Source organism: Nicotiana tabacum, chromosome 21 (assembly GCF_000715075.1).
Source record: "Nicotiana tabacum cultivar K326 chromosome 21, ASM71507v2, whole genome shotgun sequence".
Taxonomy (NCBI): Eukaryota; Viridiplantae; Streptophyta; class Magnoliopsida; order Solanales; family Solanaceae; genus Nicotiana; species Nicotiana tabacum.
Window position 1 is genome coordinate 32,650,863 of NC_134100.1, and position 25,496 is coordinate 32,676,358.

Below are 25,496 nucleotides of genomic sequence, written 5' to 3' on the forward strand. Positions count from 1 at the left end.
TTTATTAAGCTCCTCGTTAAACTTAACGAAGTTCATTGCTTGAACATACTTGAAAGATTGTTGGTGACTTGATGAGCATAATATAAGTGTTTGTGATAATGGATAGGAGAAAAACACCAAAGAAGTTATAAAAACTTTATTAATTTCATAATGGTTCTATTCATAACAAAAAGATCCATATCCATATAGTTTTATCTATGTCTCTGATTGAATAAATTCCACTTGCCAATGGCTATGCCTCGGTAATCCTTTTTGAAGGGAGGTCTCACAGCAGTAAGGGTCCCACCAACAACAAGATGGCACATCTGCCTGAGCACCTTCCAACATAGCCAGAATAACCATAAGCAGAAAAATCACCATCACCTTCTTAGCAAAACTCATGTTTCCTTCCGTTAGAAATATTTTATTTTACTGTGAATACTTTTGGAGTAGAGAGTAGGTATTTATACATGTATGTATCCATCAAAAAATCTCCATTAATTATTATATTTCCATTTTTCTAGTTTAAATGATCATATTATAGATATCTATTGTTTTTTTGGTAAGTATTTAAAAAGCATCATAGAGATAGAAAATAGAAAGAAATAAAATGTACTTGTGGCTGAATTTTTTTTATAGGTTTTGTACATTGGCTGTATTGATTTTTTATACCATCGAGTTAAATTGATCCACAACAACGGATATCTTTTTACAACAAGACTGATATGGAAGCCGGATAAATAAAGTGACCACCTATTAAAGTCAGTTAAATTGCATTGATAGCCAGTGTTATATTTCTTTATACTCAGTCGGGTATAACTTAAATCATTGGAATATACAAAGGTAAATAGAACCAATTAGTGATGGCAACAAATTAATAACGATTATGCAGCTGAATAAAATTAGAAGAGTAAAAGAATCTAATATTTCATAAATTTTACAGTTTTCAAAGAATTAAAATTCCTACTTCCGGATTTTACTTTACAAAAATATTTTCTATAATTTTGATGTCCAACTCAGCTTGTGCCCATCTCCATTAATTCAATGGGGTCTATAAAGTAGCTACATCTGTATCATGTATGTCAGAAAATAAAAGACTCATGTATTAGCTGCAGGATGTGATTCCAACAGGCAGAGTAGTGTGTATCATATGCACAAATAAATAATAAACCTCTCAAGCTAAAATACCAGCTATCTCAGAACTTACTAGCACTAAAGCCAAAACCAGCGAATACTATTTTTATCCAGAAAAATAATCCTTATAACATGCTACTACACTACGTAAAGAGAGTGCCTAATTTCAACGCAATACAAGAATCTCCAAACCAGAAATTTAAGAATATTGAGATGGACGTAAGCCTCTCATAGTTGGGACTCAGATTATGGTGGAAGCTGGAAACAATCCGAAAAACCTTTGATGAGAATTATATAATATATATATATGGTTGAGCAACATGATAGATCAAGGCAATTCACGTTGCCTGGACAGGAAAAACTCATAATCCGGGTGCCTGTTTACAAGTGTTTCTGTACCACTCGTTCTCACAGCTCGTGACATAAGAGATGCAGTCTGCTCTAATGTTTTTAGTCGATCTCGTAGAACTGAACAAGGATCTGAATCCAAGGTCACTTCTTTCAGGTGGTCTGCACAGTGCCTTGGCTGAAACCAGCATTCACCCTAGTTTCACCATTCATAAAAAAAAAAAAAGAAATACAATATCATCATTGTTTATTTCATATCTACATGCATGAATTGAAGTAAGAGTTAGGTATTATAGTATCTATATAAATAGTATTAATTGTAACTTAAACGCAATCAAAGGCAAAATGCAAAGACTTGGCCGCATGCAGTGCCGAGTATACTGAGGCTGAGTTAGCTATATACATAGTCCTTAGTCTAAAGTTGCAGTTGCTTGATCTAAGTGAGCAAACGCTTAGTTTTCCATCGACTGCATTTAGCAAAATATGTTTCTTTCTTAGCAGAGCTTTAGACACTTACTGTGCCAGATTTCAATAAAAAGAATCCCCATAGCTGTGCAAATTGTGCCTCAGCTGAAAATTCCCTATGTCTTTGTTGAGTTCTATGTACACCCAAGATTCAGGTGCTTTGTTATAAATATATTTCTAGTAAGTATCATTCTAAGCATAATGTTTTTATTTGTTATTATGACAGATAAGGGATCAATTTTCATTTGCAAACTACTTCAGCATGTTCTGAGAAACTGTCATTAAGGTAAAGAAAGCAGTGTAAATGCAAACTTAGTACATCGACAATTTTGATTATGTATAGACATAGCCACTATCTGCAGTAACATGCCAAAGACCCATTGGCGATCTCAGAATATGTGTGTGTGTGTGTGTGTATATATATATATATATATATATATATTAATGTTATATAAGAAACTTTGATATCAAACCTGAGCATTGTAGCTCTGAAGGCCCACAACTGGAGAAACTATGCAGGCATCCAAATGTCGAGCTTCAAGTGTATGGCCTCTGCCAACATAATGGCCAAGTGAATGATAAGTCAAAAAAGCAGAACGCAAGTTACCGTTTGGTATCTTATAAATGGGGTACCATGCGACAGAAAACCTGCAATTACAAAAGTACCATTAGATCTACATAGAATTTTGCTCTACAACTTAAAGATGATTATACTTTCACATACTTCTTTCCCTGTATTTCCTTTTTCCAAAAAGGACCACAATCGTGCATTGCGCTTCACACATTCAAAAACTAAATACAATCATACTAGAAGCCTTTTCCATACTAACCACGAATAAGGGTGCAGGTCAGATAAGCGAGAGGACTGTAGGACGGATGGATCTCCATAAACTCCAGAACTTGAAGGCAAATTACCAGCAACAAGTTCCTGAATCCTAAAACAGAGAGTAGGAGAAAGTCATCTTAGCAATGAATTGAAGTGCCTGTCACAAACAATATGCCTATCATCCAAATGACGGGCTAATGTTGTATAGGAGGCCATGGACTGGTCATCATATTTTTCCGAAGATACCAAGATTAGTGATAAATTATACTGATTATATGAAACATCACTTATCACTGATTATAGGAGGACATCTCCAGTAAATATTTTAACTTTGACCTACTTGTATGCAAAATTTACAGAGAAAAATTGATCATTACTTATAATGCTAAGAATAACAGCACTAAAATGATAAGAGACAACATAAGTACCACATACTTTTCAAATAAAGGTTTACGATTTTGAGGCTGTTCACGTTCGAAATATTCAAACAGAAGCTCCACATTATCATCAGACAACTTAAATTCAACTGGTGGGTGATGCAAATCTGTATTGCTGCGCTCTTGAGATGAACAGGAGTCAGAGACAACATTCCTTTTTTGCAAAGAGCTTGAGTCCTCAACACGAGGTTGAGGTACAAGTACAGAAAATATTGTGCGAAGGTCTACCATAGGTGAACCCTCAGATATTTTATTTATCCCAGAGTCCACCACATCTATCGACCCCGGAGTTCCATTATCTTTATAGCTTGTATGAGTCCTATGGTACTTGAAGAGCTGAACGCCTGAGAAAAGTGGAACAAAATATGCACTGAACTTAAGACGATCAATCCCACATTGTCTACAACTTCTATGATCCTCCGCTTTTACTTCTAAACCATAGCTTCCATGTTTCTCATACCACTGCCACAAGTTCCCCAAAGAGATATTTGGTATCTCATGCCTGCATAGAGGTGCACCTTGACCACTGACACAAGCCTGACAAGTCCGGATATGTGGACATACAACTGGAGAGGCAAAATAAAGAAGTTTCTCAAACTCAGCAACGGGATAGCCCTTACCCAACTCAATGGCTTCAGAGGATAGTTGTGCCCTATGGGCCTCAGTCACTGCCCAACAAATGCTTCTGAAATCGTTTTGAAGACTAGAAAATATTCGGGCTTTATCTCCAGGAATCAACAACTTTGAAGAAGCAGCATTCTTGTAGTGCTCCTCTGTAGTAGTACACGTGTTACAATTTCTCAACTTCTTAAACTGAGTAACACCTGGTAAAGATTCTAAATTTTGACCTGCATTTATTACCACGTGCAGAGAAGACGAACTAGGAGGTTGACATTTAGAAGCTAGTTGCTCCGTTGGGTTATGGAAGTTCGCTGATCTACATAACAAGTTCGACCCATCCTCCACCATTTTATTATCTACACTGGAAACAGAAATTGGAACTGGGACATCTCCCCTTGCCTCCATGTTACAGGAACAAGGATTTGAATATGGTTGGGAAGAAACATATTGAACATTCTTTTTCTGATATCTAATCTTAAGAGTACTAGTCTCAGTACGAGAATCTGCAGCACTTCTCAAGCTTTTTGCCCCACCTATTTGGCCAGCTGAATTCACTGCACCATTTGACTGCATGGTACAATTCAAACAAGCTCCATTGACAGGAGAACCTTTCCCATACTTACTTTTGTTTTCCTGTAGGGAACCTGGACTATTATTTCTACTCAGGTCCGTCAGAAATTTGAGTTTTTCCTGATCTGTAAATGCTGATTTCGATGATAAAATAACATCAACAAAAATAGGAAGATTTGTTTTGAAGATATCATCATTTAACCCATCATGAACCTGCGAGAAGTCTGAGTTTTTCAAGTCACAGTTGCTTACATTAGCGTCCTTTTTCTGAATTCTTTGCCATATATGCTGATAGTTTTCCTTCCCAGAGTGACTATTCAGGTTTCCAGCACTGTTAGCTGCATAGGCATTTGAATTATTTGGCACTTTCCCGAAGGACTTATCACTTTTTTGTGGCATGTGTATGTTACTACGACAGTTTTTCCTCTCAGCACGGCTACTCGATTCACTAGCAGTGTTTGAGATATCTCCAGTAGAAGAAATGTATCTCCTGGCTATAGGAAGAATGTTAGTAGAACATCAGATATCGCTCAGTTGTATACCATGAAGTAAAGAACATATTAGCAGAACAATCTTTCCTTCAAGTCCAAGCTAGTCAAAGTGGTTGTCTCGCTCAGTTGCAAGAGAAGTTTCAGATAGAGAGAAAAACATGTCTAACGAGAAACCAGCAACAAAGATTTATTCAACATATGATTGTGATCTCACAGATCAATTTTAGGAGAAACAAGGATCAACTAAAGTTAAAATGATATAGAAGAGGAAAACTGGACGAATTTTATGGTTTCATAGGTTAATTAATTCTGAAACTAAGAAATGAGATAGATGTTCAATTTCATGGTATCAGAGCTTAAGCTATTGCATTAGGTTTGTAAGCAATTACCACAAAAATATTACTAGTTCAATAATAAAAGTCATGCCAGCAGGAGCTGGAGACAGAATTATTGGAAGCTTGAACGGTATATTGGAGACAATGAAAGAAAAGAAATTGGAGGATAGACTTTACAAGCGAATTTCCGACTTAACTTTTCAGGATAATGAATGAAAAAGAGAAGAACCCAATGAACACTTCCATACTGCATAGAGTAAAAACAGAACAACAACAAATATATGCAAAACATTCAAGTTAGCCTTAATCACTACATTTGGATAATTACAATTAAACAATCACATTCAGTAAATAAAAACAACCAAAAAAGAGAAAGGCAAAAGAAACACTGCAAATGTAAGTAGCTTAAATCCAACCACGCAGTGGCGGATGTAGCCTTAGTGCTGCCGGTTCAACTAAAACCCAGTGTTTTCGACACAGAACATAGTTATACATGCGAAAAGCAACAAAATTTCAAAAAATACTACGTAGATTATAAACCCATAATTTTAAAAGTGCAGTGCAAAGAATTTTAAAGTTAAAATGCTGAATCTTCCTCTGCAACCACAAACATTATAACGTGCTATATATTTATTGTAAGCCCATAACCAAAATTACATAAAAAGAGCAATAATTTAACTTGAGGAGCTGACTTGGTGTGATTTTGTAAGTCAAGGAACAGTCCTTTCAATTTTTGTAACCTCTCATGATTAAGGGAAACAAACGATAGAATAATTAAGCACAGAGAGAAAAAAGCAACGAACTAGTTCACCTTTTCTGTTTTTGGGTCTTTACATAATTTGTTCAATAAACGACACAAACTCACGTACATACTAAGATTTGAGTACGAATATATAGAAGTTACAAAATCAAACCAGCATAAATTTCAAGAATTATGCATGCAAAAATACGTGTTTAATTAACAAAGTAGTACCTGTCTCTGTTTCGTTTTATTGTTTTCTGGGTATTTTTGTTCCCCATTAGGGTACTGGGTCGGCGGGGGAAGGGAGGAGGAGACCGACGACAGGACTGAAACTTTGGTCTGTGTGTGTCAAACGTTTGTTCGTAATGTACGATGACAGGAACTAAGAGGAATATGGAGTTTGTATTTATACTTTGCCAGTGTCCTAACCTAAAGAAGTAGGTAATGCTTAATTACATTAACGTCCTCTCTACTTTGTCTTTATCACAAGGACTTTCTTTATTTGGCATTTGTTACAAAAAGTTTTTCAGTTTTTGACAAAATTATTCTCAACCAAACGCCAAAGTAAAAAATTAAGAAAAAATTGAAAACCTTTTTTTTTCTTAGTGTTTGGCTGAATAGCAGGTTTTCTTTGCAAATAAATTAATAAATTAAGTGAATTCTTTTTTCTTTTCTTTTTTTGTGGGGGCAAGAACTCTCCAACTTTTTGAAATAGACGCCATTGAAGTAAGTAAAGTAATGAAAGTCAAATCTATAATAGATGAAAAATGAAAGTCAAATCTATAATAGATGAAAAATGAAAAAATAAGTTAGTTTCGTCGACCTTAATTTCTTAAAATTTACATATTGATTTGATTTAGGAGAACTTATAACGTTATCCTTTTTAGCATCATTAGCTGTAATAAGGAATTTAGTTAGTTCAAAAAGTACATAAAAGAAATCTATTAAAAATACCTAATGTAAACTAAAAAGGCTAATGGGAGTGCGCAAAACATATGGAGTTGTAATGTCAGTTCCAACCCAAAAGTACCTACGATAATAATCTCATGATATAAGTTGTACATTAAAGAGGAAGTCTTTGCCTATGGAGTTGTGGAAAAGAAAAGCGCAGAGGTAAAATGTAGTCTTATCTTATCAAACTAAAATGTGTATTTTGCATTGACTTTACCCTTTGAATGTTACAAAACTAATTCCAGATGTATACGGTCGAAATAGATTTCGGCCTCCGTACGTTTGATCGAGTTCGAATGGTAAGCGATTGAAGTGAGAGCTCGAGACGAGTTCCGAGGATAGAACAAACAAGCTTCGAGCTCCAAGACCGATCGAGGAATCGGCTCGGTATCATTATCGAGCCCATGACCAAATCGAACCGCAAGGTAACGTGAAGGTTGTCGGAGATGCACAGACCGATTGACACTCAACCCGAATGTCGAACTCGAACCAAGGCCGAGGGATCGACCCAATACCGAGCTCGAGCCAGTATCGAGCTCGCAGACAGGAATCGTTGCAACCGCACTAGGGGAGAGAATTTTGGTAGGAATTGAGGAAGAGACAATTTATCATGGGTTCTCCACTATATATTTTTATTATAAATAAATTAAGATTCATCTACTATAAATAGGGGAATCATTGTAAGCACGAAAATGGTTGACACATTGTAAGGGATAACAAACTGCCAATGAATCCCGCCACTTGAAAGATAAATAAACACAGGTTCTACTGCTTAAGGGAAAAAGTAACTCCAGGATAGGGGTAACTACACACTACATGATCAAACTAGGCTTCAAATCTCCGGAAAACCTCAAAATTGTAGACTAGGGGAGTACAAATCAAACCGACAAACCGCAAACTCAATAATTCGAGTCAAACCGAGAAAAAAAAACTCGATTATGGTTTGGTTTGATTGGTTTGGTGTTAGGAAAAAAACCCGACGATATTTGATTTGGTTTGATTTTAACTAAAAAAAGTCAAATCGAAACCAAACCAACCCGACATTATATGTATACAAATTTTAAATATATTTAATACATGAAAAAATTTATTGTAGTGTAGTTTATTAATATTTCTTAAGCCTTTTTATAATTTTATCTTTTAACGTATTATTTCAATCTTGGACTTATAATTTTTGGATGCTCCAATAAGTTTTATAGTCCATAAATGTTAATAACTCAAATAAATCCTAAACCAAAATCAAATCAATATTAATGATAATAAAACACATTCAGTTCAATTGTACTATGAATGAAAATAGTGTTGGATATCTATTTTTTTGTTTTTTCATGGTTTAGATAAAATGCACAACTTATTTTTCTTTTAGTGTTTAGTCATGTAAATAATAGTACTTATTAATCGTACTTATTTTAGCAACTTATTAGTAATTTTAAATTATGTTTGTTTTCATTATGGTTTATTAATAATATTTATTTTATGCGATTTTCTCATCTTTATTGTTGAATATTTTAGTACAACGCCATGAATCATCTCACATTTATATTATTTTATTAAAAAATACCTTATATAGTTCTGTCTTATTAGGATTAAAGAAATATTTGGAGCACAAATTTTATATTTTGTGGTATGAATACTTTATGAAAAAAAAATAAAACAACCCGAAAACCAGAAAAACCCGAGAAAAACCGAGATTTAAAAACCCGATTTTTATTGATTTAGTTTGGTCTTTAGATTTAATAACCCGATATAATTAATTTAGTTTGATAATTAAAAAATCCGAATCAACCCGTATGTACACTCTTACTGTAGACTATCTTGTTTACTCTTGAATTCAGCTGAAAAATAATATTTAGCTCTCACAAGACTATCCCATAATCTTTACATAATACACGCAAATAAAAAAATAAAAAAAAGAGCTCCTTCTGCTTAAGTTCTGTTCAAAACAAATAAATCAATCTGGATATATCTTACTAATGGATCAAAACCGATCTTTTCTTTTACGTGCTGTGTATTTGCTATCTGGAGGAACTGCGTTCCCCTTTTTCCTCATCTGTTCTTTCTTCTTCAGAACCCAATCCCTCCCTTTGCCTTTCTTGTTCAATTTTTGCTTTTTTCTAGGTCTACGCCGGTCAGATATGCAAACCTGCAGGGCAGGGTGAAATGAAAAAAAGGGATGATCAAAGACAGTAACAGAAGATAGAGAAGAAAAGATAGTAACAGGAGTAAATAAAAAGAACAGATGGTAGGGAGGAGAAGAGCCATTGGTTAGCTTCGGCAACGTTATTGTCTGATTGGCCAAGCTTCTAAAATCTGCTTATTTTGAGAAGTGTTTTGTTCTGTTATTGGTACTGATATATTGTCTTTTTCATATGCTTGAGCCGAGGGTCAATCGGAAACAACCTCTCTACCCTTTGGGGTAGGGGTAACGTGTGCGTACACTCTATCCTCCCCATACCTCACTTGTGGGATTTAACTGGGTTGTTGTTGTTGTTGTTGTTGCTGCTTTTCAAAAAAGTACTTTTGGCGAGAATCGGTTTGTGTTTGGCTAATTAATTTGAAAAGCACTTTTGAGCAGTAATTAGTGTTTGGCCAAGCTTTTGAAAATTGCTTCTAAGTGTATTTTTCTAAAAAGTGCTTCTCAGCAAAGTGCTTTCGGAGAGAAGCTACATTTTTCTGCTTCTCAAAATCTGCTTACGCTTCTCCTCAAAAGCACTTTTTTTAATTCTAAAAGTTTGGCCAAACACCTCAATTTTTGGCCAAAAGTGAAAAAGCTTGGCCAAACAAGTTATTAGTCAGTTGCCCTTGAATTACTTACCGTCTGGTTTTCTTCATCCTCGCTGCTGTCTTCATCAGAGCAACTCTCTCCATCTTCACCCTTTCCATCTGGAGTAGTGGTGCTGAGCGACGGCGGACCACAAGTCAGAACTAAGTACTCTTTCCTCCTTTTAGAACTGTGACAAAGAAAGAACATCTAACCTTGTGTCAGGACTGCAACCAAATAAAAAAGAATTGAACTTTCACTTGAAAATGCATTGTAGTCATATCCTGGGGTATAGCTAGCATACATCTCAATCACTAATAAATTCATGTTCGGTTCTACTATGAGGTTAAGGAGTGGAGCTGCACGTACAACCCTCTTAGGCGTCAAAAGGATAAAAAGCTTCGGTGAAAACTTGGAAGGTTACATTTTGTGGGGAAAAAAATTCATAATTTTGTGGGAAGTTGTTCAATTATTCTACGTAAAATTTCCATGATTCCATATAGTCCTGAGAGAATGTAAGAAAACACACGGAAAATCTGGATCAAGTGAAGAAAACTTGCACTTAGTCTAAGATTCGACAGAAAATTAAAAAGATATACAACGTTTCAGAAGTAGTTACAAAGGAAGTAGAGAACATACTCAGATTTAGAAACTGTCAAATGAAATGTAGATACAATCTGGTAAAAATCAAATTCTATTTTGCAGAAAAGGAATGACTTTGTTTTATAAATAAAGAAAAAAACTACTTTTCTTCTGAGGAATACAAAGCCTATCCACCTAAGCTAGAAATAATGGCCACTTGGTGAACAAAACGGTCTTAAGTAGAAAAGAAGAGATACTTAACGTCTGAACCCCCCCCCCTCCCCCCCCCCCAAAACAACCAAAGGAAAAAAGTCAGAATAGAGGAGATGCTCGTAGAATATTCAAGTGGAACAGGAGAGTAAAGGCAGAAAGGACCCATCCTGAGTTGGAGAGGATGATACTTGTCTTCAGGGTCAAAATATTTAACTTCTGGATGGGAAGAAAAACCAACTATAAATAACTTCTTCAATGAACTGAAACTCTGTACTTTCTCCAAGATTCACCATCTGTCTGATATCAGACATCTATATTGCTTTTCTGACTGTAATGCTTAACCTTATTGATACAGGGTAATTCATTTCTAAGGCAATATCTTTTCTAAGTACCAAAGCAAAACCTTTAGTGTCATATAATGATAAAAGGTAGAAGAATTAACTTCATTTGCCAAAAGGGTAGAAGAAAGAACCAGTCTCGTGTATCTTTTTGCAGCTATACAAGAAAGGGATAAATCTTTTTTGCTCTTTTTGCCCCCTTTTTTCAGCTACTTTTGCTTCATTCATTTCATTTTTGTGTTCGACACATTAAACTTTCACTTTGCCAAACACATCCTAGTTTCATCATATTAATGGAATCGACCAAATTAAAAGAAATTTTACAATATCCAGGTTGGTCCCCTACACCTCATCTTAGGCACCTTAAACTGTTACTTAATCCTTACGCACCCAACCCACCCCTTGCAAATTGTTTGGAGGGAGATTAGTAAGATTCAATTGGTACGGATGCTGAGCACGAGAGATGTATTGGGAAGTTCAGAGGAGGAAAACCTGATGGTCGCAAGAGCCAGTGTGTGGTTAACAAGTGTTTATCTGCTTTGATTGTTGCTGCTTGCAGATGGCCCAAACTATCTCGTTTCAGATAAATTGAAAGGTAACAACTAAGAAAGGAATACTAACAAAATTAAGCTATAACTAGAAGGAAAAAATGCAACTTAGACGTATAAAACTTCCCTTTAGACATGCCTGGTCAACCATTGAGGAATGAGCTGGCACTCAGGTCAACCAATGCTAATTTCAAAACTATTACAATGAAATTGGAAAAACGAAAATGACAACAAAACAAGTTTATAAGCACTTCCTGACCTGTGTGGGTAGTCAACAACTATTCCTCCAGAAAATCCAGCTCGCATGGCAAAACCCAGAATCAGCTCCCGCTGAGCAAGATTTTCTGGATAGATCTGGAGTACTGCTCTTGCTCCCCTACCCAAACTTCTATACAAGGAACCAAAGAATGCCCTGCGGTGTTACGAGCAATATTCATACTACTTAGATAACTAGATGGAAAATGATTTATTCTACTACAATGACATCATAAATGGATCTTAAGCAGATTAATATGCACAATTGACCAACTAACAATAAGAACAAATTTTTCTACTCACTTCAATCTTATCCGAGGTTCATGAGAAGATTTGTCAGCGTTGCACAACCACTGCTTGGGAAAATTATGTACATCAGAACTGATAAGCACTAATACGTTACAAGGATATATAAATTGGTACATACTGATTTTTTATGAGAAAAAAATCAGTACTGATAATTCACCAAAAAACATCTAAAGGTGATTCATACAGGAACCGAATTGAAGTCATAACCAGAGAACATATGCAAAGGAGATGATGAGAACGAAGTTAACAGCAAGCCATGACTCTTGAAAGTAATGCACAGGCTAAATATTTCATATCAAATGCACAAAATTGACTATGAGAAAACAAACAATAACATTTCATACATGATTTTCTAAATTGTCAAGAACTATCACCATTATCAACTCAGTAAAACTGAAGATCTCAACAAAGAAGAGAAAAAGATACCTGCACAGCTGAGATACTGATGGCACCATCCAGAACACCAGGTCGAAGCCCTAATCCCTACGATAGATGCAATCAATCATTTATGCCATTCCATATAAGAACAGGTTGCAAGAAAAATAGCAGGCACAAATTTGATTTATCCATTCTTTGACAACTTGTAACATCTTTATCAACATAAAAGTTTTATCAAGAGCAATGAGAAAAATAATTATTTTACAAGGTACTAAATTTCAAAGAACAAAGATTAGTACAACTCAATTGATAAGTAATCTCAATTGCATGCTCGATCACCAAGATAGGCAGCCACATTTCACTATCTTTCATCTTATCCAGTCTTTTAGCGAAAAAAAGGACCTTGCAAACAAATCATGCAAATGACTAAGAATATGGCTACAATCCCTTTGCCTTGAAAATCCCAATTATACACCATAGTTATAGACAGATTATTTTTTCAGATTATATAAGAGGGAAGAAATGTACATGGGCTGATATTGGTGCAAAACACCACCTAATAAATAGGTGACCTGCCGGAAAATATATATATGACATATGAAATTGTGGATATCCGGTTCTCAATTCGAGAGTAGCATTACAACTCGTAAACTTGTAAGCTAAACATCATCACTTGATATCTTTGAAACAGAGAAGAAAGATACATCACGCAAAATGGACTATCATACTTAGCGACTTATGGGTAGAGCTGAAGGTTTGCTTCCATGAATTGGTAAATTATAACATTTTTCGATGGGTTCATTAGCATGCTTAATGTTTTCACGAGACTATACCACAGTATTTTCCTTTTTTTTTTTTTTTTGCACTTTGAGATTCCTCAACCAATAAGACATGTACTCTGGGTGGTGGAGCATGTACCTGTCTTGGCAATTTTAAAGGAGTTACAGCCCTGGCAATAGGAATATAGAATAATAACAAGGTGCATACAATCACAATTGAGAGTAGGATAAAGCAATCATTCAGAGGAAACTAAGTGACCTACCTGACCCATGTCACCCAGAAGTAGATCACCCTCAACCTCACGCTCCAATGCAATATCTAGAAAATGAAAACCATTATTTAGCAGTCCAATAACGGTTATAGCAAGATCAAAGTTATTTACTCATATAAGAAGAAATTTACGAACCAAGCATTGATTCTGATATATCCCAACCAAGCCACTGGTGTCCATGCTCAGTGAGTGTCTCCCCACTTAGACCTGATCCGCAACCTTCGAGAAGCAAGAAAGAATGAACGATCACACATTTTTTCCTTGGAACTTTATATAACTGAATAAGGTGAAATAAGCATGAAATCTCAAACTAAACAATTGAAAATGCAAAAAGGAGTATCTTTCTTTTGAAAATAAAGCTGTACGATCCAATGATCCATGAGTACAACAATTCCAGATATTACAGCCATTCAAGTGTTGAGGATGATCTAATCTACCTAACTGAACTCAGAAGCACACAAACCAAACCTGACTATGATATATATTTACACCAGCAAATATCAAGGCACTTTCTCATTCTACAGTATAAAAGGCCAATCAGCACGTTGTTTTATTGTGATTGACTGATTGTTCAACAATTTAAAAAGGCTAAACACTTGGGTTTTTCCGATATAAATTAAAACTTCAAATTTTCTCCAGATAGGATGAGTGAACACCTTGTAAATTTGTTCCTTTCTTCTTCTTCCCTAATCACTATACTCATAAGCATTGAATAAGCTTTACTATACACGAAAAGGACCAACCATGCTTGGAGAAGTATAGGATATAAGGAGATTTCTCAGCTTGGCTACCTTCTCCTATTTACTACAATATCAATATAAAAAAAAAAGGATAGCCCGGTGCACAAGGCATCCCGCATTCACGCAAGGACCGCACCTCAAGGGGTGTGATATAGCCAGCCTACTCTAATGCAAGTATTAGTGGCTGCTTCCACGGCTCGAACCCGTGACCTATAGATTCCAAAATACTATGGGATCCAAAATACATCCAACTAATAAGAGGAAAGGGACTAGCCACAAACTATCTTTAAGTGTAACATGAAGCTCAGAATGCTCGTTACAAGTATTTCACGCCTTAGCAATTAAGATAAGAAATTCAAATGAATAACCTGTAAAACATGCTTCAATTATTCCTCTACCCTTACTATGCTCATATATCAAAAAAAAAAAAAAAAAAAACCATTCCGTTTCCTTTCATTCACAAATATCAAATCAATGCTAAATCTAGCCCATCAAATTCGCCTATACTACATTTACAGAATTTTTCAGCTAAATACTCGTAAAAGTATATACATACCAATATCAAGAAGTAATCTTGGGACGCCATCATCTGGCAAAGCAAGAAGCTCCAATGCTCTCTCCGAAAGTTGTGTCTTTCAGAAAATACAAACAAACGTCAGAAGCATCCTAAGCCATATAACTTTATTGGCAGCAAGTGCGGGCGCATCCATTATGCTGAAAGAATGAGAGATAGATGATGCAGAAATTTTTCTCTGTGTATTTTATTTACTGTGTATAGCCTATTTATACATGTAAAATTGATGTAAAGAGAAAATGCAGAAATAAATCTACTCTAGCCATCTGTACAATTACCAATCCCTACGTGTAACTAACTTAGATTCTTTTATTCCCTACTATGTATAAACATGTGCAATTCACGTGTAGGAAGCTTCCTACTTATTTCCTGTATATTCAAATCAACGGCTCTTGATCAACTTTTCTGATGGTTGTGATGCTCACACGTGTCAATGCCAAATGGTAAGATTAAAACATACAAATGAGGACATTGACATCGTATAATCCGAAGAACCTAGGGCTTTTGTCTGAAACCTTTCTTCCCCTTCTTCAATTCTTCATCAACAAATAAATCTTCTTCTGCTAAATTATCATGGGAATTATCATGGGGCTTCTTCTTCTCATCATATGCTTTCTTATATAGTTGAAATTTTTTAAAAATATATACTTTTACAAAATAAGCACCCATTATTAGGAAGTTATACTCCCTATATCGCATTTCATGTGACACAATTTTCTTTTTAGTCTGTCCCGAAAAAAATGACATATTTTTTTAATTAGAAATAATTAACTTCAATTTTCATTTTACGCTTAATGAGATAATTATAATCACACAAATGTCAATGGGTTGTTTTAAACCGCAAGTTTCAAAAGTCTATATTTCTTTCTTAAACTCAATGGCAATCAAACAGCGTTACGTTTTGTGCTATTTCAACAGATTGACTAAACATCCTAAATGCGCCTCGGGCTGTAGCACTATGAATATACCATTAAAAAGACAAAATAATAGGCTACATACCTGTATGTCGATAATTCGAGAAGATGAGGTGTACTTTCGAGCTTCATCGTCGTTGTAGAAAATTTCTGGCGGTGCTAGAAGTTCTGGTCTTGACATTTTTGTGACTTCCGGGGAGCTAATTTGCTTTCCCTTTTTCTGAAGAAGAAAGGCCTAAAATTTCTCTCTTAAACCCTACCAAAGCCCTGGCAAAATTAAGGGAAAATATCGATTTGGTCCCCATAGTTCTAAATTATGTCCAATATTTGCCCCTTGCTTTTAATTATGTCCTATTACCCTGTTGATATATGGAAAACATTTACTTTTTCCTGCCTTTAAAGAGCCCAAAATAGAATTTTTTTTATCAAAGTCGAAACAAGGAGAGAAAATATACTTTTTTATTTATCAAAATAAATAATAAGGCTACGTTGGGTTCTCACTAGATTGAATATATCTATCGTTTTTTAGTGAAAAATTTTCGCTTTCCTAAAATGCACATTATGTTCAGGGATGGCAGTGGGGCGGGGCAGGACGAGGCGGATGCAGGGCGGGTTGAGACTTAACGCGCAAAAATTTAAACCAGCTTCACCCTGCTTCGCGTAGCATTTTTCCCGCTTTTAACTTGCTCCGCACCCGCCCCACCCCCGCACCCACAAAAAAACAATTATTTTGTTACTTTTGCTAAAAAACACAAGTTTAAATTTTGAAATTTGAGGATTAGTATTAGCTACTTGTATCTTCAGTTCAATTTCTAAAATAACGTTAATGTTTTAATAAGAACTTGTTCACTTCTTTTCTCTTTTCCTATCAAAATAAAACTCCAAAATGATAGTGATATCTTTAAAACAACATAAGTAAATGTAGTTAAACAAAATTATTAAATTTAAAGTGAATAATAATAACATGTGAAACCGATAGTTAGAGTGTGGAAACTTTATAAATTCAAAACCCATCAATGTTAGAGCGTAGAAAAAAACATTCAAGATCCAACCCTGTTAACTATATTCTGGGTCTTAGATGTGCTATTTATTTTATTTTTCTTTACTTGGTTTTGGTTCTAAGTAGGTGGTAATTTTGATCTTATTGTAAATTGGTAGCGTCAAAACAGTAGAAATACATTTCTAATATTTTTCTATTTCATCTTTGATAAAACCTACAGATTTATTTGTTTCGAAGACCGAAGTAGTATAAACCAGTATTAAGCGTTTCAGACAAAAGAAATGCTAGCTTAAAAAAAATCAAGACCATAACTGTTTAAGTTAGTAGTATTAACTTTGAGCGTATTTTTTATTCAAAATTTTAAGTAAAACTCCTGAAATCCCCAACCCGCCATGCTCGCATTAGATTTAAAAAAAACTATTTCAACCCGTCACACACCCGCACAAGGCCAATCCCACACCGCCCCGTACCCATCCCGCCCCATTGCTATCTCTAATTATATTAGACACAAAATATTTAGGGAAATCATTTTTATGATCCTTTGAAAGTGAGATAGCAATTAAAAATAATATAGGAGATTGATAAAATCACATGACATCTTTGTAAGATTATTTTTTTATTCAAATTAACTTGTAGAAAAATAAAAATGTAACAGCGAGAAAATCAAAATAACATTGCAATATTATTATAAATAAATATACGTATTGGTTTAAATTATGTTAGGCACTATCCTAAGAAGCTATTTCGGCATTATAAAATACTTTTCCAGGATTAATTAAGCCTACCTATATACTTAGAGGATACAAAAATCAGCAAACTTATATTACAATAATCCAACAAGATTGGAAGGAGAATAAATAAAAAGAACAAACAAAATTTATAAAAAAAAAATTGGAGATAAAGAGAAGCTAGGCGAGAAAGAGAAGAAAGCTTAAAGTGGAAAGGCTTTTGGTTTCTGATAATCGAGAAATGAGGAACTATTGATGGTTATTTATAGTTGTAAGTGCATGGAATTTGCCACTTTACCAAGGCAATTTGCCATTTATTTAATGCGAAGGATTGCCTACTAGTTATAATATTGCATGATTTTAGCCACTTAGCACTACATGCTATTCTTTATAAGACACTTGTCAACAAAGACTTTAAAGTATTGACAGTCTCCCACTATTTTAAAGACCTTTTCAAAAATAAATTTGCTGGATTTGTATGGTCCAAATATAATAGATTTGGTGTCTTTTAGACTATGAACCAAACTTAGATCAATAAAACTTGGCTTACAGAATTACTGGTGAAATATGATATTTTTATGAACCAATAATTCTTAGTGTAAGACATAAATCTTATCAATCACATTTTGACCCCCTTAATTTTGTTGTTCAACGCTGTTTTGCGCCAATAGGCCATGCGCGTTCATGAGAGCTCTAAAGGCTAGGCTAAAATCTCATCGGAGTAGCCCCACTCTAATCTCATATAGGTGAATTCATCAAGTGTATACTGTTTTCAAATACACCATCTATAAGGAATATGAATTCATTAAGAGTTATAACTCAACCTCTCAATTAGTAGCAATCAAGCACTCTCTTTTAGTACTTCGGTATCAATATCAACTTGTTATTACCCATATGAACTTATTTAATGGGATCTCCAATCACTTAGGTTGGGTTACCATCTCTATTGACAACATGTCGGCCTTAACCTCATCTCTCTTTAGGTTTGAAGAGTTAATTTTCTTCCCACAGGTTTAGTCAGAGGATCGACCAAATTCATCTCTGTCTTCACATAGTCAATAAAAATTATTCCATCTCTTAACAATTGTTTTATGATACCATGTCTCAATTTCATGTGTCTACTTTTACAATTATAAGATTTATTCTTTGCAATAGCAATTGCTGCTTGACAATCACAATGCATAGATACAGGAGGCAACATGTCCTTTGTTAAAGGAATATTAGCTAAGAAGTTTCTTAGCCACTCAGCCTCAGAACCAGCTAACTCCAGAGGTACAAACTCTGATTTCATAGTCGATCTTGCAATAATTGTCTGCTTTTGTTGATTTTCATGATATTGCACCACCATCAAGTGCGAACACATAATCACTAGTGAATTTTGGCTCATCAGAATCAGAGATCCAGTTTGCATCACTATACTCTTCTAAAATAGAAGAAAATCCAATATACATGATACCATGATTCATGGTTGCTCTCAAGTATTTCATTAGTATAACTAATGCAGATTAATGCTCTCTGTTAGGATTATGAATATATCTACTTAGTCTACACACAACATATGCTATATCATGCCTTGTAAAATTCGTTAAATGCACCAGACTCTCAATAATCTGAGCAACTGGATCACCATTATTCTTTTTCATCATGCCTTGTAAAATTCGTTAAATGCACCAGACTCTCAATAATCTGAGCAACTGGATCACCATTATTCTTTTTCAATTGAGAGTTAGTATCATAAGGAGTGATCACATGTGTGACATTAAAATATTCAAACTTCTTAGGAAGTCTTTCAACATAATGTTCTTGTGATAACATTATGCCATATTTACTCCTTATAACTTTAATTCTCAATATCGTATTTACTTTATCCAAATCTTTCATATCAAAATTAGCAGAAAAAAATTAGTTGGTACTTTGAACAATATTTAAACGTGTACAAAATATAAGCATATCATCAACATAGATATATTATCACATAATTATTGTTTACCACTTTAGAATAAACACATTTATCCACCTCAACTAAAGAAAAATTATATTTCATTAAGACTTGTTCAAATTTCTCATACCACTCCTTAGGAGCTTGTTTAAGGCCATAAAGAGATTTAATTAATTTACAAACTTTATTTTCTTGTCTAGGAATGACACACCCTTCAGGTTGAACCATATAAATTTCTTATTCTAAATCACCATTTAAAAAGTTGTTTAGACATCCATTTGATGAATAAAAAGCTTATGGATTGAAGAAAAGGTAATTAAAACTCGAATAGAAGAAATTCTAGTAGTTGGTGCAAATGTATCAAAATAATTAATATTTTATTTTGAGAAAAATATTTTGCTACTAACCAAACTTTATATATATCTAAGGATCCATCATGATTAAATTTTCTTTTGAAAATTTATTTACAACTAATAGGTTTTACACCAGGAGGTAAATCTGTTAAAATACATATTTTATTTTTTAATATAGAATCACTTTCAACTTTTATTATCAGAAGGAGATATAGCTTCAAAATAATTTGATGGTTCATTATCAACAAGAAAAGTTTGAAAATTATTTCTATAAGAAAAATATTATTTCCTAAGCCTTTGCTCCTTCTCAGTTCCTCATTAAAGGTAATTTTATTATTTGTTTCAATAGGTTTTTGAGAAATTTTATCAGACAATGGGTAAATATATTCAAAGAACTCAGCATTCTTTGTCTCAGTTATAGTATTGCAATTAAGCACATCACTTTTTAAGATAAAAAATCTATACGCAACACTATGTTAAGAAAATCTGATAAGCATGCAATCATCAATTTTAGAACCTATTTTTCTCTTTTTAGGTTCAGGCAAAAGAACTTTAGCAAGGCACCCCATATTTTTAAATTAATCAAGTTAGGTTTATAACCTTTTGTCACGACCCAACTAATCGGGATCGTGATGACGCCTAACACCGCTCGCTAGGCAAACCAACAAAATAAAATAATACGAAAAGAAAGGCAATAAATATCTGACAGCTGAACAAATAACATAACGTAAAGCAACTATGTGATAACAAAATAAGTTCTAAAACCCATAACTAACGTGAACCACCCCAAGATTTTGTGTCACCAGTACATGAGCTTCTAAATCTAACTAAATACAAGGTTCTGAACGAAATACAACATTGTCCGACACAAAATGGAAATAATAGAACGAGAATAGGAAAGTAACTCTAAGATCTGCAAACGGAATGCAGCTCTACCTCGAATCATTGTCTGGTATCCACTATGTACCTCTAGGGACTTGGCTGGTACCAATGTCAAAATTTGCACATGAAGTGCAGAAGTGTAGTATGAGTACAACTGACTCAATGTACTCAATAAGTGTCGAGCCTAACCCCGATGAAATAGTGACAAGGCTAAGACAAGACACCTACTAAAAACCTGTACAATTATATACATAAAGCAACAGAATAACAATTAAAGCATTAAAAGTAACAGCATGGTAGGGGCATGTGGAAAGGGACAATAAACAAAAATAATAAGTAACAATCACCAAGTAACCTCTTCCAAAATAAGCACGGAAATCATCGAGTCAAGTTCACATTTCAATTATTAAGTCAAGCAATAAAATCAACAAATTGCACGGTATCACCCTTCGTGCTTTTACTCTCATCCTCACCATATATCATAAATGCAAGTGCACGACATCACCCTTCGTGCTTTTACTCTCATCCTCAAATAATCTTATAAAATGTTTATGCATGGCATCATCCATCGTGATTTTAACCTCACATTCACTCAATCAATGATATCAATATGCAAATGAGGCATATCAACACCCTTCGTGCTCTTCACTCTTTCTTACCAAACAACAACAATAACAACAAAAATATCAAGCAAGGTGGGAAGCAAATATACTTCAACTGTAGTATTAAGTTCAACTCATCATACAATAATCTTTCCACAATTAAAGCTAACAACCAATTACAAGTTTCACGTTCTCAATACCCAACATCGCAACAATTCAATATAAGAAATAACTTGAAAGCGACTAGTCAAAGAATAAGCGATCTATTTAAGGCATGGAAGGCATAATAAATGAAATAACATGGTACAATTAAGACAATTTCCACCCGCATGCTTATCTCATGGCCAACATATATGCATTCATCACCTCGCATATACGCCGCCCCAAGACATAGTTCACATAACAAATATACTTGATTCTATCTAAAGTCCCTTAAATCAAAGTTAACCACGACACTTACCTCTTTCCGCAACCAAATCAATAGTCAACCACAGTTTTTTCCTTTCGAACAAGCCTCCAAACCAACCGAATCTAGCCAATTATCGTTCAAATAATTCAAAACAAGCTTTACAAACTACCCATAAACAAAAAAGGTTCAATTTGATCATATCTGAAAAAGTCAACCCCGGGCCCGCTTGGTTGAAATCCAAGATTTAGACCAAATCTCGATTAACCATTCACCCCGAACCCCGGGCCCATTTTTTGCAACTTTTACCTAGTTGCAGATGTCGCAATTAATAAAAACTCAATTCAAAAGTGACCAGCGCGAAGAGTCCTCCATCGCAAATGCAAGTTAAGCTTCGCATTTGTGAAGCTGGTTGCCCCCTGCTCCAAGTCGCAAATGTGACTCCAAGGTCGCAAATGCGACCACTTGCATGTCTGCAAATATAACCATTTCTTCGCATTTGCGATGTCTTCAGTCCCAGTCCCAAATTCGCATTTGCCAGCCTGACACCACCAATGCGAGGCTCGCAATTGCGATCAGGTCTTCGCAAATGCGAGACTTGCAACCTGAATACACCAGTTGTTGTGTATCAACATCTCCAAACTCAACCATAACACTTTCTAAACTCACCCGAGCCCCTCGGGCTTCAATCCGAACATGCACACAAGTATAATAACATCTTACGAACTCGCTCGCTAACTCAAATCATCAAAATAACCTCAATTATCAAGAATCGATCATCAAAACTCAAAAATTTAACTTTGAAACTCATTTTTCCAACATTTCACATAATGCGCCAAAATGCGCTCAGGTCACTCGGGACTCCAACCGAACATGCGTAAAAGTCCAAAAATATCATACGAACCTACCGGAATCGTCAAAACACCGGTTCGAGGTCGTTTACCAATAACAATGACCGTGGTCAACTCTAGCCTCATTTTAAGTTAAAAATTACATTTTCTTCAAATTTTCACATAAAAGCTTTCCGAAAAAAGATACGGACCATGCACGCAAGTCATATAATACCAAATGGAGCTATAAGAGGTATCAGAACACAAAAAATAAGGCTAGTACTCAAAATGACCTATCGGGTCGTTACATTCTCCACCTCTAAAAGAAATATTCGTCCTCAAACGGACATAGAAATATACCTGGACTGGAAAAAAGGTGTGGGTATCTACTCCGAATATCATACTGGGACTCCCAGTAGCCTCCTCAATCGACTGACCTCTCCGCTGCACCTTCACAGAAGGAAAACTCTTAGACCTTAACTTTTTAACCTGCCGGTCTAGAATAGCCATCGGATCTTCCTCATAGGTCAAATTCTCATCAAGCTGCAGCGTGCTGAAGTCCAAAACATTTGATCTATCCTCATGGTATTTCTGAAGCATGGAGACATGAAATATCGGATGTACCCCTGCTAGGATAGGAGGCAGTGCAAGCCTATAAGCAACCTCCCCAAGTCTCTCTAAGATTTTAAACTGGCCAATAAACCTCGGGCTCAACTTGCCCTTTTCCCAAACCTCATCACGCCCTTCATAGGCGACACTCGGAGAAAAACCTTCTTACCCGCCATGTAGGCCACATCTCTAACCTTCTGGTTCGTATAACTCTTTTGCCTGGACTGAGTTGTACGAAGTCGCTCCTGAATCACCATAACCTTTTTCAAAGCATTGCGGACGAAATCAGTGCCCAACAATATAGCTTCACCGGGCTCAAACTAACCAATCGGCGAATGACATCACCTCCGATACAAGGCCTTATACGAAGCCATTTAGATGCTCGACTAATAGCTATTATTATAGGAAAACTCCTCTAAATGTAAAAATTGGCCCCATTGACCCCCAAAATCTATAGGGCATGCCTGCAACATGTCCTCCAATATCTGAATAGTGTGCTCGGATTTGTTGTCCGTCTGAGGATGAAACACAGTACTCAACTCGACCCATGTGCCCAACTCAAGCTGCATGGCTCTCAAAAATGCAATTTGAACTTCATGCTCCGGTCAGAAATGATGGAAATGGGCACGTCGTGCAGGCGGATAATCTCCCGTATGTAAATCTAAGCCAACCGCTTTGAAGAATAGGAAGTTATAACCGGAATGAAGTGTGCAGACTTAGTCAACCAGTCCACAATAACCCAGATTGCATCGTATTTCCTCAAAGTTTGTAGTACGTCTATCATAAAATCCATAGTGATGCGCTCCCACTTCCACTTCGGTATCTCTAATATTTGAGTCAACCCACCCGGCTTCTGATGTTCATACTTCACTTGTTGAAAATTCAAACACCTAGAGACATGAATGACAATATCTTTCTTCATCTTTCGCCACCAATAGTGTTGTTTCAAGTCACGTTACATCTTCGTTATACATGGGTGAATGGAATAGCGCGAACTGTGAGATTCCTCAAGGATCAACTCTCTTAACCCGCCGACATTTGGAACACAAATACGGCCTTGAAACCGCATAACACCATCATCTCCAATCACAACCTCCTTAGCATCACCCCGTTGCACCGTGTCCTTCAACACCAACAAATGAGGATCATCCAATTGGCTAGCCTTGATATGCTCCAACAACGATGATTGTGCCACAACACAAGCAAAACCCGGCTAGGCTCTGAAATATCCAACCTCACGAATCAATTGGCCAAGGCCTGAACATCCATCGCTAGTGGCCTCTCCACTGCCGGTAAATATGCCAAACTGCCCATGCTCTCTTTCTTTCTACTCAATGCATCGACCACTACATTGGCCTTCCCCGGATGATATAGTATGTTGATTTCATAGTCTTTTAACAGCTATAACCATCTCCGCTACCGTAAATTAAAGTCCTTCTACTTGAACAGGTATTGGAGACTCTGATGGTCGGTATAGACCTCACATAGAACATAGTATAGATAGTGCCTCCAAATCTTCAATGCGTGAACAATGGCTGCCAACTCCAAATCATGCACAAGGTAATTCTTCTCGTGAACCTTCAACTAACGATAAGCATAGGCAATTACCCTAGCATCATGCATCAACACCGCGCCAAGCCCAATACGCAATGCATCATAATACATAATGTAAGATCCCGAATCTGCAGGCAACACTAACATTGGGACTGTAGTCAATGCATTCTTGAGATTATGAAATCTTACCTCACACTTGCCGGACCATCTAAAAAGAGCACACTTCTGGGTCAACTTGGTTAATTGGGCTGAGATAGATGAAAACCCCTGCACGAACATGCGATAATAACCCGCCAAATCTAAGAAACTTCGAATCTCTATAGCTGAAGTAGGTCTAGGCCAGTTCTGAACTTCCTCAATCTTCTTTGGATCCACCTTGATGCCTTCAAAATATACAACATGTCCAAAAAGGCAATCGAGTCCAACCAGAACTCACATTTTGAAAACTTGGCATATAACTGATGATCCTTCGGAGTCTGAAGTACAATTTATAGGTGTTGCTGATGCTCCTCTTCTCTATGAGAGTAAACCAAAATATCAACAATAAAGACGATCATGAAGGAATCCAAGTAAGGCTTAAATACCCGGTTCATCAAATCCATAAAGACTGATGGGGCATTAGTCAAGCCAAATGACATCACCAATGACCATACCGAGTCTAAAAAGTTGTCGTAGTGATATTCGGCTTAAAATATGTATATCTATATGCATATTGCCTCACATTTTACTCATGTTTCATAGATTTAGGATGTGTAATATAATGATTTGTGCTAATTTGTGGTATTTTTATGTGTAGGAATCATCTGGAGGAAATTTGGGACGAAGGTGCATGAATGGAAGTGAAAAGGGGAAGAAACGAGAAAAAATCACAAAGTAGCGCCACAGGTAGCGTGGGGCGCTACCTGTGGCGCAGTTTCCAGACCCTTAAAATTTCCAGCACCAAGGCTAGCGCCCCACGCTACACTGGGCACTAGTGACAGGAACTTGTCCTATTTCGCCAGGGACTTGGATATTTCAACCCCAAGACGCCC

General features: G+C 35.8%; 2 protein-coding genes across 3 annotated transcripts; both read right to left on the reverse strand.

The window, feature by feature from the left end:
- Positions 1-1,192: 1,192 nt before the first annotated feature.
- On the reverse strand, positions 1,193-6,336 carry LOC107786360 (uncharacterized). Of its 2 annotated transcripts, none has more exons than XM_075242406.1 (5): positions 6,180-6,336; positions 3,188-4,870; positions 2,757-2,861; positions 2,400-2,574; positions 1,193-1,657 (listed from the first exon to the last, which is right to left on the reverse strand). In XM_075242406.1, the coding sequence occupies exons 1-5, from the start codon at positions 6,224-6,226 to the stop codon at positions 1,442-1,444; spliced, it is 2,226 nt and encodes a 741-aa protein (XP_075098507.1). In that variant the 5' UTR covers positions 6,227-6,336; the 3' UTR covers positions 1,193-1,441. The 2 variants fall into 2 exon arrangements, with proteins under 2 accessions (XP_075098507.1, XP_016463312.1); XM_016607826.2 differs by having other exon boundaries at positions 3,188-4,874; positions 6,180-6,329.
- A 2,393-nt stretch (positions 6,337-8,729) lies between these two features.
- On the reverse strand, positions 8,730-15,804 carry LOC107786359 (18S rRNA (guanine-N(7))-methyltransferase RID2-like). Its single transcript, XM_016607825.2, has 9 exons — positions 15,648-15,804; positions 14,631-14,706; positions 13,470-13,553; positions 13,326-13,381; positions 12,332-12,388; positions 11,900-11,949; positions 11,601-11,753; positions 9,715-9,850; positions 8,730-9,042 (listed from the first exon to the last, which is right to left on the reverse strand). The coding sequence occupies exons 1-9, from the start codon at positions 15,741-15,743 to the stop codon at positions 8,878-8,880; spliced, it is 873 nt and encodes a 290-aa protein (XP_016463311.1). The 5' UTR covers positions 15,744-15,804; the 3' UTR covers positions 8,730-8,877.
- Positions 15,805-25,496: the final 9,692 nt, after the last annotated feature.

What these genes read in the sequence shown, in the direction of transcription:
- LOC107786360 (XM_075242406.1), bottom strand. Translation starts at nt 6,226, where the DNA reads ATGGGGAACAAAAATACCCAGAAAACAATAAAACGAAACAGAGACAG. An exon ending in GACCTGCACCCTTATTCGTG is followed by an intron (nt 2,575 to 2,756) that starts GTTAGTATGGAA and finishes TTGTAATTGCAG; the next exon opens with GTTTTCTGTCGCATGGTACC. An exon ending in TTCAGAGCTACAATGCTCAG is followed by an intron (nt 1,658 to 2,399) that starts GTTTGATATCAA and finishes TGGTGAAACTAG; the next exon opens with GGTGAATGCTGGTTTCAGCC.
- LOC107786359 (XM_016607825.2), bottom strand. Translation starts at nt 15,743, where the DNA reads ATGTCAAGACCAGAACTTCTAGCACCGCCAGAAATTTTCTACAACGAC. An exon ending in GAACCTCGGATAAGATTGAA is followed by an intron (nt 11,754 to 11,899) that starts GTGAGTAGAAAA and finishes GTAACACCGCAG; the next exon opens with GGCATTCTTTGGTTCCTTGT. An exon ending in GTTGTTGACTACCCACACAG is followed by an intron (nt 9,851 to 11,600) that starts GTCAGGAAGTGC and finishes TCTTTGTCACAG; the next exon opens with TTCTAAAAGGAGGAAAGAGT.